This window comes from Melospiza georgiana, chromosome 4, assembly GCF_028018845.1.
Source record: "Melospiza georgiana isolate bMelGeo1 chromosome 4, bMelGeo1.pri, whole genome shotgun sequence".
Lineage (NCBI taxonomy): Eukaryota > Metazoa > Chordata > Aves > Passeriformes > Passerellidae > Melospiza > Melospiza georgiana.
The window spans coordinates 60,486,520-60,503,963 of NC_080433.1; the positions used below are offsets into that span (position 1 = coordinate 60,486,520).

Sequence of the window (17,444 nt, forward strand, 5' to 3'; positions counted from 1 at the left end):
CTTCTTTGCCTCTAAAACACTTCACTGACATTAATGTGTTAGAAGATTTGTGGTTTATGTCTTAGGAGGCCATTTGTCATTCAGTTTAATAACAAACTGGAAAAATTTAATTTTTTTGTAGTAGGTTCTTTTCATGAAGAATAAGCTGTCAAAACAGGCATGAACATGAGTGGACGAAATCATGACCTAGACAAAAAAAATCACACAGAAGCTAAAGTAAATGTTCATATTTTCTCTGCAGGATATCTATAAGAATTACAACCTCAAAATAGCGTGTTTAGTACCATAGGGCATTTATACTCTGCTATTTATATTATTGCTTGAAAATAAAGACTAATGAGTAAATGCGGAGACCAATACAAGCCACCAAGCTTGAATTATGCCAGGTTATTCTGGATTTGGTACTTTAACATTTTTTTAGTTATCTCTGTATATATATATATATATATATCTGTACAATTCCTTCAATAATATACAGTAGTTTTCTCAATTTTATATTAGTTTCAAACTTACATGTAAACTGAGATAATACAAGTTTTAAAAAACTTGTTATAAAGGGCTGTTAAAAATATTACAAACGTCAAGACTAGAAACCAACATATTCCCATGGCATCTTATTGAGTTACGTTAACTTTTACTGTGTTTTTTCTTATGTGTATGTCACTGCGTGCAAATTCAGACATTTAACTCAGCTGCATTTCAGCAGCTAGAGACCCAAGATTCTTCATGAGTGAAAGAGAGCAGTTTCCCATCCTGTGCTTCACAGCAAGCACTAACATCAAGATTCCTAGTCTGTCTGCAGATAAGTACTTATGCTCATTTAAATTACCTTCATCATGCATATTTGAAGTTTGATTGATGCCAACACTCAATTTATGGACTTGTGCTGATTCTACATGTTTACACTCCTCTAGACAATTTACAGAATTTCTTAGGAAACCTGTGCTTTTGAATTGATCCCCAAGGCCACTAAATGTAAGGGTAAATTTTCTACGGTGAGCTTTGAGATTTGGATCTAGACATCTATTTTCAGCATTGATGGTACATTTTTTTGTTTAACGGTGATATTGACAGTGAAATAAAAGCTTCTCAGTAGGTTTGTTATTTAATTAGTGTTAGTTGCATACTTAAGTGTACAACCTCTTTTTTTAAGAACTTCTTAGTAACTTCTGGTATTATTGCAAGCACTGCTAATGTCTAGGAAAACTTCAAAACATTTTAGAAAAGTTTTAAGCACTCGTTATTCAAATAGAAGTGTATCTAAAGTTAGCAACTGGAAGTACCCCTGGCAAGTAATGAATGTCATGATAAATTTATTACTGTCAACATTTCATAAAGGAAACATTGTTGTAAAATAACACTTTAAAATCCCCAGCTTTTTATTGCTCTTTTCTCTCTCAGTAAGCTCAAGCCATAAAAAAAAAAAAAAAAAAAAACAAACCACACTTTCAGGATTCTAAAATAACTGCAATGTAAGTAAGCACCAAAAAAAAGTCCATGTAAGTTTTTCATTTGTTTCATCTTCCAAAAAGATCACAATAACAAATTTCAAATAAAATATTCTCAAATACATTAGCTTGTTTTTAAAATGCTAATATGATGTTATGCATCAATTGAGAAACTGTAAGTTTATTCAGACTATGCATATATGTGCAGTAAGATTTACACATTTTTATCCCATTCAGAGAAGTATTTAAATTGTATGGAATATGTTAACTGTTATGAAGATGTCTGTAAAACTCTGTGTGGAAGCATGTTCTATTTGAAGCAAAAAGAAGTACTTTGGAAAGATTTGAATTACAGAGATACTGCATTGGCACTTTTTCTCTCCATAAAGACGAAAGAAAAACAAATAATTTAGAAAGAAAAAATGGCAGGTAACAAGTGAAATTTAATGTTAGAAGTTGTGTGATTTAGCATCATTTGTGTGTTCAGTCTTGGGCTTCAAAAAGGAAATGCAAAAGAGATGTTAATTAATCTCGTCTTTTAAGGTTGAAACCAAATCATCCTTTACTATAAGCCAAGGTCAACTGATGGTCTAAATCAAAGTCACTGCATGGTTACCAGCAGAGAAATATTTCCTATTTCAAGACTCAAATTATTTTGGTTCAAGTTCTTGCCATAAACCTGACCACACTAAGTTGTTAAAAATACTGCACATTTATGCAACAAAACATTTTTGTGACTTAAGCCTACAAATACAAAATAACCCAATTTACCTAAACATGTTTTCCTATGTCAAATGGGATTTTTTAACTTACTCTACCTGTCATAAGCCATTACCTTGGTACTCACTTTGATGCCTTGCCAAGGCTGACCTAGAACGCTAAACAGAACTAAAGAATAAAGTAGGTATTTATTAAAAGGCTTCAAAGATACACCTTGGGCAATACAAGAGATAAGCCAGGGCTACACCCAACTTGAAACCCAAAATGGTCACAAAATGGACCACTGGTGACGAGGTCTCTCACTTTTATAAATTCTAGTCCATTTGCATATTGGAGTTAATTGCCCAATTATAGCTTTAGGTTATGAAGCCCCGTCCTTCTTGTTTTTCTTTCTTCAGTCCGTGCTGTTTATGCTCTTGGCCTGAAATTTGGCTCAGTTGACCTTGGTCCCCAGCTAAAAAAGGAATTGTTCTGTCTAGCTACTCTGTGAAGAGATTTTACCATCTCTTAATATGAAGCACAGAACCACACACTAAAGCAGTAGAGAATCTGAAAAATCTAAAAGCCAAAACCTAAGGCATCAACTTCCCCAACTTAATCCAAAAAGCCATGAAAATAAGCCTGATCCAATTCAGTAAGCCTGCTTCAATTTCTAGGGAGGAAAATATTTTTTTTTGCCACACTCTCTGCCCCATACAATTCTTCTGCTTGAATTAAAAAGTGTTCCATCAAGATATACAGAACTGTTCTTTAATTCCACAGACAAGGGCGCCCTCTAAACTAGATACATGTCAAACCTTTCCACAATTATAAGTGAACACATGCTGACCTTTCCAGTTACATTAAAATGAATATTTGAAAACATTATACAAAACCTGCTAGAAGGAAAGACAAGAATTTATGTGAAAGACTGTTAACTTTAATTTCTTAAGAATTTCCGTATATCAAATATTTGCAGTTTTGAAGATTGATGCTAGTATTATTCCTTTTCCCTGCCTAACTTGTCATTTTCACCACTGTCATGTCAATAAATACTCACACAGTTGACATTTACCTCTGCCTTTCCATTAAAACAGAGGAGAGTCATATGTCTGATGTGGTTTGCATCAACCATTTCATTTCTTATTAAATTATCAGGAAAGTGTTTTCTTTTTGCATTGATATAATAATTAGTGAATTATGCCCTATATGAATTTACACACACTTCATTCACCATTCATTTCCTGCTGTTCTATTTTTTGGTTCTTTTAAATTTTTAAAGTTTTGTGTGTCAACCAGAGACAAAAGTAATTCTTTTCATTCTGCCCCGGCATTTTTCTTCATTATTTTTGACAAATGTAAGTTGATCTTAGACTTGTGGAATGCAACCAGTTCTATCAGATCTGTAGATGATAACAAAGATTGATAGCGCTTCATGTAACAGGCCACAGCATCACTGAAGGGCAATAACAAACGTTACACAAAACAGTCATTAAAGGTTATATTGAGAAATTGTGAACATTTTTATGCCAGTCACACAACAATCACAATCAGTTTCTGTGTTAATATATAAGAAATCTACCTTTTGAAACATATACTTTATTGTCGGGTAATTCTGATGGTTTGTTTGCCATTCACAATTACTCATTTGTAAGAATGAAAATGTTTTAGTGCTGTAATTATTGAGAAATGAAAATAGAAAAAGAGCAGTGTTTTGATAGGTAAACACATCATCACTTACCTTCTCTGCTGATTGGGCCGTACCAAAAAAGATTGGAATAAAAGCTAACCAAATTATGCAGGTTGTGTACATAGTAAATCCAATAGGTTTTGCTTCATTGAAGGTCTCTGGAACCCCTCTTGTTTTAATAGCATAAACAGTACATGTGACCATCAAGAGAATACTATATCCAAGGGAACAAATGAGAGAAAGATCTGAAATGTCACATTTGAGAACTCCTCTGGCATTTTCTGGTTCAAGTGTCCTCTGCTCTCCATAGTCTACAATGGTATGTGGTGGATCGATAGCAAACCAGATGAAGACTCCAATAAGCTGGAAGGATATGAGGCTGAAAGTGATCACCAGCTGAGAAGCTGGACTAATAAATTTGGGAGCTGTGACAGATTTTTTACCTTGTTCAAATATTCTGTGAATCCTGTTTGTTTTGGTGAGCAACGCAGCATAGCTGAAACACATGCCGAGTCCAAGAAAGATCCTTCGAAATGAGCAGACCACTGTGTCAGGAGCTGCAATCATTAAAAAAGTAATGGAGTAACAGAGAAAAATCCCAGTCAGGAGCACATAGCTGAGCTCCCGCCCAGAGGCCCTGACGATGGGCGTGTCGTTGTAGCGGACAAATGTCACAATCACGAAGGTGGTGGCGATTATCCCGAGAATAGCAATGAAGACAGGCACGATGGCCCAAGGAGAGTGCCACTCCAGCTTGATGATAGGGATGAGCTGGCAATCCGTGCGGTTGGCATTTGGCCTCTTGTTGATGGGACAGAGCTCGCAGTTGAATTCATCCACCTGGTAGTGGTAGCCCTCACAGCGCTCGCAGTGCCAGCAGCAGGGCACTCCCTTCACCGTCTTCTTTCTCTCCCCAGCTTTGCAGGGCAGGCTGCAGACAGATGCTGGATGAGTGTGTTCTCGGTTAGCCCACTGCATGTCTTCTACCTGTGGGTATAAAAAATTAATGAGACTTCTGTTTTCCTTCATTTATAATATCCTAATCCTGGCCACAGGTTTGTCATAAATCACTACTTGCTGACAGCACAAATACAGTTTACCATAATAAGAAACCTGTTTCTTTCCTTTGCACTGACTTTAAAAAAGTGGTAAATGATTGTGTCCAATAAATCATTTATGCCACAGGCTTGATGAGTGTCATTAGTTTCTATTTACCTCTTTACTGCTGACCAAATTGACATCTGTAAAGATATTTATTGACTCCAGGCTAGTTTAAAAGTAAAAAGCCTCACATACAGTGCTGTAAAAAGTTAATCACATGCAAATATAAATATCAGTAGTTCTCAAACATTTAATTACAAAATTTACTCTATTTTCAGAGTGAGCTTCAGAGCAATTTCTGGTACAGTAAAAAAATAAATTAAAATCTCCATGCATTAGCTCTGGCACAACAGAGTTCCATGGTTTGTGATGCCATCCCTTCCACAAAAGTGGATATTTTATACTTTTCCACCTTTGATGCCTTGAAATACTCAAAAGTATTTTGTTTGCATTTCTAAAAGATTAAAATAAGCATATACTGCTTTCTGAATAACAATGGGAAAAGATGTCATGACTACTGCCTTAGTTCTCCTGATATAATAAGTCCAGGGATCCTTTTGTAGCACATAACAATGCAATCTTGTTTTAGAAATCCCAGCTTTCCCTGCAGCAGCACATTAGCAAAATATACTTTTTTCATTCACGTATTTATTCCTCCTGCACGCCCTGCAAATGAAATCTGAATAGTGAACTCCTGGATTTGAAGAATTTCCTACTTAACGTTGTCACTCAGCTTGGTGCCAGCTGTCCCCAGCCCACCCTCACTGGAGCCCTGCTCTGCAGATGTCACTGGGAGTGAGCCAGAGCCGAGGGCAGAGCAGAGCCCCTGGTGGGCAGCAGAACCGCTCCTTGTTGCTCCAGCCCCACCTTTCATTCCTTTGTGAGCTGCTGAGCGCTCAAGGACAAAGCACTTCCCTTGTTCTTGCCTATTAAGTACTTAGCACTTTTGTTTCGTTTGGAGGCTGTATTCATAAGCGAAACAGCAGTAACAAAACTTCAGGCGTCAGGAATGTTTTCAGTTCCCTCTGGAGGAGGACAGAATGAGGACAGCTTATAAAAAGGGGTAATTTTGGCCTTTAAAGTTTATTTTTTCAGCAACTTTTCAACAGACTTGAGTGGGAATCACAGGGTTGCATTGCTGGTTTTATATGCTTCCCCCAGTGAGCCAGAGCACCAGTTTCAGCACTGCACAGGGTGAATAAAGCAGCAACAAGCAGCCAGACTCCTGCTCTCCTCTGTGCCCCTTCGGTGCAGGACTTTGATGTTCTCCACTCCCAGGGACCACAGAGTAACAGGGAGACAAGAATCACTCATAAAACCAGCTCTGTGAACCCTCAGAGTCACTCGAGGATTTCACTGGGAGGGGATCCTGAATCCCCAGAAGTCAACCAGATTTTATATCAAGGATTGTGATGACTCTGCAAAATACATCATCTGGTGACTGTGGAAAAGAAAATCATTCAAGCAATTAGCTTCCTAAAAAGCACAAGAATAACCCAGTTTCATATGAAACAGCTTTAATACAGCTCCAGCAGAGTACTTGGTACACTAAGAAAAAATTCACCTCTTTTACAATCTCCTGGTTTTAATCACTGAAATCCTAAAAGTCCACATAACCTCTTATTGTTTCATCTACTGGGTGTGAGAAAAAACATGCTATGATGAAATCAGCATGATAGTGAAGGCAATTTGCCTTCACATTGTTGCTAGGAGAATAAATACAAATCTTGTGATTTAGTCACACACTACAATAATGGGGGGCAACAGTAAACCATGGTCATTAATCCAGAATTGTGGATAAATTTGGGATGACTCAGAAAACCACAGTTCTACATATTGGCTAGATTATAGCACACAATGCAGAATCACCAGGAGAGCAAACACCACCTTATCCAGCAGAGACAGAATGGCATGGACAGGCAATATCTCATCCAGCAGAAAGCCTGACAGGATAAAGCTTAGCTGTCCCATTTTCAAACACATTTGAATTAGAAAGGTGAGTTTATACCAGATCAGTATTTAATACCATGAGTCTACAGTGGGGGTTTTTTGGCATTAAGCATCCTAAGGTCACATTTACTGTATTGTGAATCGATGGCTTAGATATGTACAGAGAATTCCCTTTTGTCTTTTAGAGCTTCTACTTTACTAAAAAAAAAAAAATTAAAAATTAAAAAAAAATCCTTTAATTTTACAGCTATTTAAAATTTCACATACTTTTGCTCTGAAAGTATTTTAATTGACTATAAACACGCCTAAAATCTCTTCATGGTTTACAAAACATTAAAATGTCTCAGATTACACCTCACATTGGCAACAACTGATAATAAATCCTAGTTCTGAAGATAGCTGACAACAATTCATATATGTTTTTCACTCTGATACATCTGATACAAACTAAAAAAGATATAATTTCCAGCATATAATTTTATATAAAGTTATGAATGTTGAAAAACTCACTGGATAAAGAATTATTTTCCCTAATAAATTACCTATTAATATAAACACTATTGACTGGTTAGCCATAGAAAAAGTCAAACAAAAATAAATCTTAAAGCATACAAAGTTCTAAATCAATGTAGAAAATAACCAGAATGAATGGCTGGAGTAGGTGGATTTTACAAGGTTTAAATCCTATGTTTTAAAATCTTGATTGTCTGGATTAATTTTCTAGGCAAAAAACTACATGTAGGGTGACCTAGATTTATCAGAAAGCTTTAAAAAAATGTTATGAGTTTTTGCTCATTAGTTTTGTACTAGTACAAAAAGTAGTACTGTTGTACTGCTATTTAAGAAGAAAGAGGAGATATAGTCCAATAAACATTGGCCAGTGTTTGAAATTGAAAATTGCTTCAAAATACTTGTATATCTAAGAAAATTCTGGCATTGGGGGATGAAAACTCTGGAAATTTGTGGAAAGATGGAATTCTCCCATGAACACAACCATCTGACAACTCAGTTTATAGCTCTATTAACAAAGAATGTGCCACAGTAAGAACTAATCAGCAGAGCAAAACTGTTAATTCTGAGGAACTTATGATAACATTGGTCTGTATTTGAAATTAGAGTCTGCAGAAGAAGGTTATATTGACCTATTTTTGACATAGTTCAGTGGGATTCATTAATGAAGATTAACTGTCCTTCTGGAAAGCATATTTTTTTTTTCATTTCAGCCAAAAGCAGCCCTGTTCACTTAGCCCAAGACTCCCTCTACAATGAGTGAGTGGCTAAGTGGGAATAATTAGATTCCTTTCACTAGCTGACTCTTGACTGAAACCAAAATGCTGCTGTGTGTATATCCTCAGACTGCTGCTTGGACAATACTCTAGGAGACACAGCAGGGGAAACTATACCTCAGAGTGAGCACTATGCTTTTATTACACTTGAACAGGTCTGTTAAGGGTTTCTGTACATGCAGATCTTAATAACTGGAAAGTCATGTTAATTCTGATCATCCGGTTCACTCCCAGCTATCCACAACCTGCAGCAGTCTTTGCCTGTAACGTATTTTTGAGCTATTATTTTGCATAATATAAAAGTAATAAATAAATTAAGTACAAAACATAATTAAAATAGTCTTAAATATCTATCCGTTTTTTCACTGATTGTATGTATCAAAGACTCCAGTTTCTTGAACTTGTGCAGAAGATTCACCCATGTCATTAATTTTCTCTCTTTATGAGCTAGTACTATTGATCCCACTTCTTCTCTGAGATTAACTTTATACAATAAATGACAGCAGGAACTGTTAAGAAACTACAAAACAAGGGAGGATCATTTAGGAACATAAAACAAGGGACAATTATAATTTTCAGAGCTACTGAAAACCTGTAATAGTCAAGCTTTAAAGGGAGTTGCTGGATGTTCATCCTCTTCTGAAAATCATAATTTTTTATGTAGACATAAACACTTAGCAGTGGAACTTTCAAAAGTGCCAAGGGGAACTTGCTCAATATAGCTAATTAATTTAAATGAGAGTTAAGTGCCTTGTCTGTTTAACTGCTTTTGAAGATCCCACTATGCTTCCATCTGCAGTTTTCACAACAAAAATACTTTGGAAAACTTGCCCTAAAGTGATCCAGAAGTTCAAATGTTATAAAACTAATTTCAGGGGATCTTAACTTTAGGCACACATTTCTAAAGATTGTCATGGGGGAAAGAAACTGTCAAAGAGGCCAAAGTCAGACAAAAGAAGCACAGAAAAGAAGGTGCTTTTTGACATTGAAAAAGGATTAAATTCTGCAACTCTTCAGCTCTTACTGATCAAAATGTTTGGGTCTGCAGCATTCTTTATACTGCTCAGACCTTACCAAGGCTGAGCAGGTCTCAGATTGTTAAGTAGCCTTGGGTAAACATGGTTTCTGGAAGATTTATTTTGTCACCTCATTTTCATGCGACATTTCTGGATCCAGTTCACTACAAGGCAAAGTTCATTGCTAAATCTATGTGATATCATCTAGCTCAGCTGGACTGGGATAGCCCAGCCCTGTACCTAGTATTAGTAATGGTTTAAACATTATCTCAATTTCATTTGAGTAGCTTCTCTGAATTTGGAAAATACCTGGTCAATGTGCTATCATGGAATACCTCATATTTCCCCAAGATGTGGTTCCATTTCCTACTATTCCAATACTTGCCAGTGTGAAAACATCAGAAATACTTTGACAGCATATCTGCAAGACGTGTATTCATTTGCTATGAAATGGATCATGATACAAAAAGAGAATGGCTTCATTGCTATTTCAACAGACATAAAAATCGTCTCTACATGAGATATCTGCCTGATGGGGCTGCAATTTGCTTTAATGTGCAGCATTAAGATTCACAGTTCACTAAACCATTAAAATACAGACAAAATGCCATTTCATATCAAATAAACACCTCTGTCCTTCATGAACATTGCAAACACAATTCCCTCTAATATCTAATAATAGAGCTAAAAAATTAATGATGTGAGAACTTGGCTAAAAGAATACAAGATTGACATGATACATACAAATAGCATATTCACATTTCTGGAACCTACATTCTTCCAATTACCAGGCAACTCATTTAGCAATGTCATTTAGCAATGCTCACAGCAACTGGAGAGGACTGATCAAAAATGCTAATAGGTCAAATATAATTTCTGAATTATGTGTCCAATATATATGTACAAAATATACTGTCTCCTGTTCTTAATTATCATGGAGAAACTTATCAGTTACTTAATTCAGCAACCCATGAACAATATAAAGACACCTGGACAACCTTCAAAGGGTTTTTCAGAGTAATGGTTGGGGTAATATTTAAATGTTTCTGATTACGCTATATTATCACTTGCAGGAATTTTCATTTTTCTTTCAAATCTTAGAGCCAGATATTCATTTAAAAAATGAAAAATGAATGTTTAATTGTCTTGTTGTAACAAATGGAATTATGTGAGTTCTGGATAGAGTAATGCAAATGGTAATTATAAGAGTTGTGGGAGCAGACAGACTGTAGTCAGTTAGCCAAGACCTTCAGAAGGATCAGGAGTCTTATATATAAATTCATGGGACTTTTAATAGATACTGAGATTCTCACCTATAACAAAGAACTGAAATAACACCTACAATATCACTAAGATTTTTCTAATTTCTATCTCAAATTCCTGAGAGTACTTACCTTCTGACCAAAAAGGCCCATCATAGAAGTATAGCAAGAGAGAGAATTAAGGGAATTTCATCCAGTGTTTTGATTTTTAATTTGTCTTATATATCTATTCTCACAGTAAAAGTTAAAGTCTTTAATGTACCTTGTCCAATCAAGTCATCCAAACCATTAAAACCCAAAATTAAACTGAACTGGTTCAACTAAACAAATTCATTTTGAGTCTAAATATGATGATAATTGCATTCTGTCTGCCAGATAGACTTATCCCATTAGAGAAAAGCTGGGTATACAAACAACGATTTAAGCAGGCATGTACAGAAAGGAAATAATCAATGACAAAAAATACTATTTATATTAAAATAAAACAAAATAAACAAAACTGAGAAGTACTCCAGATTGCCATGCCAGTATAAAATCGCTATCATTTCCAAATTTTCCATAATTGCTGTAAATTATTTATATCTTTCACCCTATAGAGATGTTTTTTCTAACAACTGAGATGTCATTTTCATTAATTTTAGGCATAGATATTCCAAGGGTTCTGCAAAGAACATGGAATTATATATTTGGTTTTACCATGTACTGGTTGAAAACTAATGCAGTCTAATATCAGTTTGAGGAGTCTGAGAAGCTTGATGAGTATGAAAGGATCAGGCTGAAATACTACAAGGCAAATAATTTTTTCTCTTTCTCTTTAGGATCAGAAGTACAGGTTGTTGAAAGAATCCAGATGGAAGCTGACTTCTGCTAACTGTAAATTCACCTGCCCAAATTTCTCCATAGGGAAACCAGTTACCTCTCTCACAGCTTTCTTGAAGGAAAATAATTAAATTTATTATAATTTTTGTTTTAATATTTACATGTATAATTATTTTTATGCAAATGTGATATAAGAGAGGGAGGGAGGGAGGGAGGGAGGGAGGGAGGGAGGGAGGGAGGAAGGAAGGAAGGAAGGAAGGAAGGAAGGAAGGAAGGAAGGAAGGAAGGAAGGAAGGAAGGAAGGAAGGAAGGAAGGAAGGAAGGAAGGAAGGAAGGAAGGAAGGAAGGAAGGAAGGAAGGAAGGAAGGAAGGAAGGAAGTGTCGGAAGGAAGGAAGTGTCGGAAGGAAGTGTCGGAAGGAAGGAAGTGTCGGAAGGAAGGAAGGAAGGAAGGAAGGAAGGAAGGAAGGAAGGAAGGAAGGAAGGAAGGAAGTGTCGGAAGGAAGGAAGTGTCGGAAGGAAGGAAGTGTCGGAAGGAAGGAAGGAAGGAAGGAAGGAAGGAAGGAAGGAAGGAAGGAAGGAAGGAAGGAAGGAAGGAAGGAAGGAAGGAAGGAAGGAAGGAAGGAAGGAAGGAAGGAAGGAAGGAAGGAAGGAAGGAAGGAAGGAAGGAAGGAAGGAAGGAAGGAAGGAAGGAAGGAAGGAAATATTATCAGTGGTGCAGCTTTGGTCTCTAAGCCAAGACACAGCCTATATGGCTCTGATACAGTCTGAGTCATGGACAAATTATTTAACCTTCTTGAATCTCAACCTTTCAGTCCACTGGAGAGAAGCTGTAATGCAGACAAGAGTGGAGACACTTTATTTGAAAATGTGGGTAAAAATTTCAAGTGGGGATGTTAGTGATGTCCATCTCAGGTTTAGAAGGTTTTTTTGCCCAACAATTATAGTTTAGAAAATTTGAATAAGTCAACTTTTAATTTTAAAACTGAGCAGTATATTTTCAAAGAACCAATACCAAAAATATCATCATAGTTCTGTGCTTTCTCAGCATGTCATAATCTTTCTTGTTATCTTCCGTTTTCAGAACTGCAATATCACCAATCTCTGGAATTACTAAAATAAAGAGAATGCATTTTTATTTTTCTGAACGATGCTCTAAGGTAATACATAAAAATTTAAAATAACGCTATTAAGAATATGAACATTCTTATGTTCATAAATAGAGAAGTTTAAATACTTGCCTTGCTTTATTAATGCAAATATGTTATTTAGTGCGCTGATATAGTAATTTTACCTCAAAGAAACCAACCCACCAACCCATATAATTAAGTCATATAATTACTAATGCCTGCTGAATACTCACATAGAGGAGCACACTGTGTTAGCCTAAAACGGGGAATAATCATGCCATGGTATCACAATATACAGAGAGTGTTTATTAGTACTATGCAGTCTTAAACTGCTAGCCTTTATATGGCTTGGGATCTACTTTATTTTTTTTCTTTTTAGCTGTTCTTGGCTTGTTTTGGTTCAGGATTTTTTTGTTTGTTTGTTTTTGTTTTGGTTTTACTTATACTTTAGTCCTCCCATGATTTGGTTTCTTCTGATTCTTTCAGAATTGCTGGCCCCAGCAGATGCTTGGTAGACAAAGGTAGGAGGAGCTGCAGTGTAATAACTTCTTCAATTTGGCAAAAAAGAAACATTAATATGGATGGAATAATTGGGAAACATAATTTTACTCTCAAATGCCTTGGGGAGTAGACAACACAAAGTGCATGATTAGCAGGTCGTCAAATAAAGAACTACTGTTACTGCACTGTGTAACCACCAAATGGAATTTTACAGAAATCTAGTAGGCACTTCTATTCAACACATGCAATTCATTTTTTTTCTTTACTGAAAGCACGAACCACAAGTAATTTTCAAGCACTTGCTTCTGAAGATAGCCTCTTCATTTATAAAGGAGACAAAAAATTACCCCCAACCAGATCAAAGAAGCCCCACAAACCAAAACTCACCACCACAAAAACATCCCATTCTAGATGACATTGGCAGACTTCAGATTTTTTGAAAGCTCTTTCAGTAATCTACTTTCTATATTTTTAAAACATATAATTAGTACCAATGTATGAGACTGAAAATCAGGTTTCCAAAGTTATTCTTTATGCAGACCACTTTCACATAGACGATCTCTCTTGCATATCCTTACCTAGAGGGCCCTGCTGCCCTTACATGTCCCTGACATGTAGAAGAGAAGAGAATTTGAAGAGAATTTTATGAGCATTTATAAATAAAACTCATGATGTACACACAGGGATTGAAGTCATTATGCACTACCAAAAGCAGACTGGGCCATAATTTTTCATATGTAATTAAAGAGGTGTTTAAGAAAAGACTGGATGTGGCATTAAGTGCCATGGTCTAGTTGACAAGATGGTGTTGTGTCATAGGTTGGACTTCATGATCCCAAGGGTCTTTTCAATCAGCTTAGATGATTCTGTGATTCTATGTTCACAAACACTCAAATTAAAAACAAACTAACTAAATTCCCCCAAAACTTGTCAGATTTAGATTTTGCAATAAATGGGCTTTTGAGAGGAAATCTTCCACCATCACATTTGTTGTCAGCTGATTGGTTCTGCTCATCACTAGTACTAAGGCTATGTGAACCATAGTGCTTGAAGTACTTTTTTACTTCCTGCAGTTGATCACGCAGAAATAGTCTGCTAGCATATCTTAAAAAATTTAGTGTTTTGAGAAAAGAAGAGCATACTTTTTGCAAAGAGTTTTCTAACATCACTTTCTTGTGCCTAGAGAATCTTCTTCATTCATCCCAAGGCCCATCACTAGTCCAATAGCTTAGCTGCATTTCTTGATGAAAGTTTTAATACCCATAACAAACATGCTTCCTCCCAAATCCAGTTATTTTAGCTACAGTTATCTAAATTAGAGCTGGCTTGTCCCCAGCCCAGTGCTCCGTAGCTACTGTGTTTCCCTCCAATCTGTATCAGGTGCCTTTCAAACCCAATGGTCCTCAGATTCTTCCTCACTTCACAACTCAGCATAGACAAAATGAACACAAGGGGTTCAGTACAGTTGCCATTTGAATTTAATATAGATTCTTTTTTTAATTTTAAGACTATATAATTTCATAAATCCCATTTGTTTCATGAAAAATATTCGCCATGACATGATTTTAATTATTGTATTGATTAAAGGTGAGTTTATCAAAACAAAGAGCTGTTGTCCCCAAACGCCTTCATGATGGGCTGTGAAACAAATGCACTGGGCTAAACCTTCAGCTGATTTAGTTCAGCCCAGAAAGTTTAGTACCATTATGCCAACAAGTTATTATTTCTTAAGGGGATGACCTGTCACAGTTTTTATCTTTAATATTTAATTATTTTTAAAATAGAAATCAGCCAATCACCAAAAGCCTCAGTTGAATGTGAAGAAAAAGATGCTGATAAGTTTGTTTAGGTTTTAATCCTACCCCACTATTTTTAAATGGTTTAATCTACCTCCTATTTCTTGGTCAGAGCAAAAGGCACTGTGTGCATGAAACAGAAAATGAATAGTCCCAGATTCCATCCTGCACAACCCTTTCTACAAATTAATACCAACACAGATAATGTATTATTTTTATTCCTGCTCTGCTCACAGACCAAGATGTCAATTGCACTAAGGGCTATACAAATCTACAAGAAAAAATGATGGTCTCAATCCCAAAGAATTTACAGTCAAACTATAGGATAAAGGAGAGCAGAGTATTGGTAGAATAGAGAACAGACCACCCTAAAACTATTAAGGCAACACAGATCAGCATGATCAGCCACCTTGAACAGGGGCTTTTTGAGGAAATTTTGTCAAAAAAGATTTTTAAGGAGGCAACAGAAAGAGGAAACCAATTTTGTATCTATTTACTGAGCTTTCATCCAAGCATAAGACAGACAGCATGAAGGCATTGGCTTCACCAGTGACCTCTCAAAGAGTAACATAAAACAGAGCTGAAATATCCTGTGCATCTTAGTTTCTAAAAACTGTTTTAGCAAAGTGAAGCACTCAAAATTTTGGGAAACATTGCTTTCACTTCAGCAACCTTCATTGACTCTGACAGAGGAACAGACAAACTCAGCTGAAATACAAGGATCAAATTTATTTACTTGTCTGAAAAAAAAGAGGCACTATATACCTAAACTGTTCCTGACACATTTGTCCAACCTGTTTTTAGGAAAGAAAAGCTGTAGTACATTATACTTTGAAACATATCAAACTCTAAACCCCAGAACAGTACTTAAAGATGGTTTCCCACTTCAATGATGCATATCTTATTTTTCAGCTCCTCTTCATGAAGAGTCAGATCTTTTCATGATAAAGACTTTGAATTTTTAGCACTACATAAACAAAAGAAATCACACTAGCCCTTTAAACACAGTTCCAGACAGGAAGTAAAACGACATACACAAAAATTGTGAAAGTCTGAACTAACTCACAACAGGCAGAAAACAGACTGTATTTTATACTGAGATTTCCAGCAGCAGGAAAAGAACTTTTGCTGCCAAGTTAGTGCTGTTGCTTAGAACGAAGAGTCAATAATTAAATTTAAAATTCTGCAGAGAGCCCTAGTGATCTGGAAGGAACAAAAACAAGCACGAGGAAGAAGTTTAAACTAGAGAAAGTGCCACACAACATGTTTAGTCAAGTGGGGAAGAAACAAACCAAACCCAAAAATATGTCTTCCTAAAGAAATAAGGGTGAAGATTTTCAAAATGAGAGAAAGTGAGAGGGTTTTATATGGACTAAAAATATTGGGACTTATTTTATAATATTTACAGAACTGAGTAGATAGCAAGCTCTTGAGACTTTATGGGGAAATATGGAGAATTTGAAAATGGGAAACCTAGTGCTTACATGCTGAAAAGGGAGGGAATGAAGAAGCCAGGGAATTATCAATCATTCATTTTGACTTGGATTCCAAGAAAAATCCTGAAAGAAATAAACAAACACATTTCAAAAACACATAGAAAACAAACAAGACAAGTAACAGCCAAAAGGGATCTGTCATCAATGGGCTGTCACATTTCCTTCAGCGAGAGGGTAACAGGCAATATGGATGAGAGACAAGCAGCCAGGTGTCATTTATCTTAACATTAGAAGGATTTTTGACAACATCTCAAATTACACTCTCAGTCACAAGCAACCTAGTGAAACAGATTTAGCCCCTAAGGGCTAGGTGCAAATTATATCAGAAAGCTGAGGAAAGATAAATTTGTAGTTGATTTACTGTCAGAAGGGAAGGGATGGCACTGGGTGTGGTCTGTTGTTAGTCTGCTATTATTCAATATTTGTAATAACCACTCATTTTGTCTGGATCATAAAATAGAGTATAGGGTGATCAGATTTGGGCAGTAACACTGGGAAAGGCTGAAGCCATGCTGAAGGTCAGAATACTTATTTCAAATGATACTGCAGAGTCTGAAAAAATGAAGCATACCGTTCAACAGGGACAACTAGCAGTACATTATGGGTCAGGAAGGACAGAGGTGGCAGCTCTGCAGAAGAAAAAGAGATCCCAGGGCTCTAGTAGATTGTGATATATTGAATCAATGTTGTCCTGTTGCAAAAGGGGCAAATGCCAGATAAATGCAGATAGATACAACAGTCTTCCCCCTCTACTCTCCATCATGACTACGTGAAATTATGTTTCTCCTGTACTCTGCGCTAGTGAGACTGCAGTCAGAACACTTTCTGAAGGCGAGGTCATTGTGTTTCCCTTTGAAGGAGAATCAAATGGGGAGGCCAGAGGAAATCTGCAAAGATCAGAAGCACGTCTAGAAAACACGATCTATGTGACTAAATTGAACAAATTCCTCTTGTATAGCCTGAAGAAATAACATAGCCTAGGAGGTAAAAACAACAGTCCTCAAATACATGAAAAGGATGAGGATGTGCACGATGTACAATGAATAAAATAAGCTTAAATTATAGCAAGAGGGAGTAAAGTTAGGTATTCTTAAAACACTTTGGAGAAATAAGAGCAGCTAAAAAATGAAAGATAATGCCTTCAGAAGCTGAAAAGTCTTCATCCTTAAAACAACATAAGTGTAGAAGATGTTAACTTTATCCAAGGGCTAGAGAATCTCTTGAGATCCCTTTTGCTGTCTTCTATAAGGCA

The 17,444-nt window shown here is 36.2% G+C and overlaps 1 protein-coding gene across 2 annotated transcripts in view; it reads right to left on the reverse strand.

The window, feature by feature from the left end:
* The window catches only part of GRM8 (glutamate metabotropic receptor 8), a 307,347-nt gene that overhangs the window by 38,348 nt on the left and 251,555 nt on the right, over positions 1-17,444 (reverse strand). For both annotated transcript variants that reach the window (XM_058023672.1, XM_058023673.1), the window contains exon 8: positions 3,889-4,824. In XM_058023672.1, the coding sequence (XP_057879655.1) occupies positions 3,889-4,824 (936 nt within the window). The remainder of the gene's footprint in view (positions 1-3,888; positions 4,825-17,444) is intronic.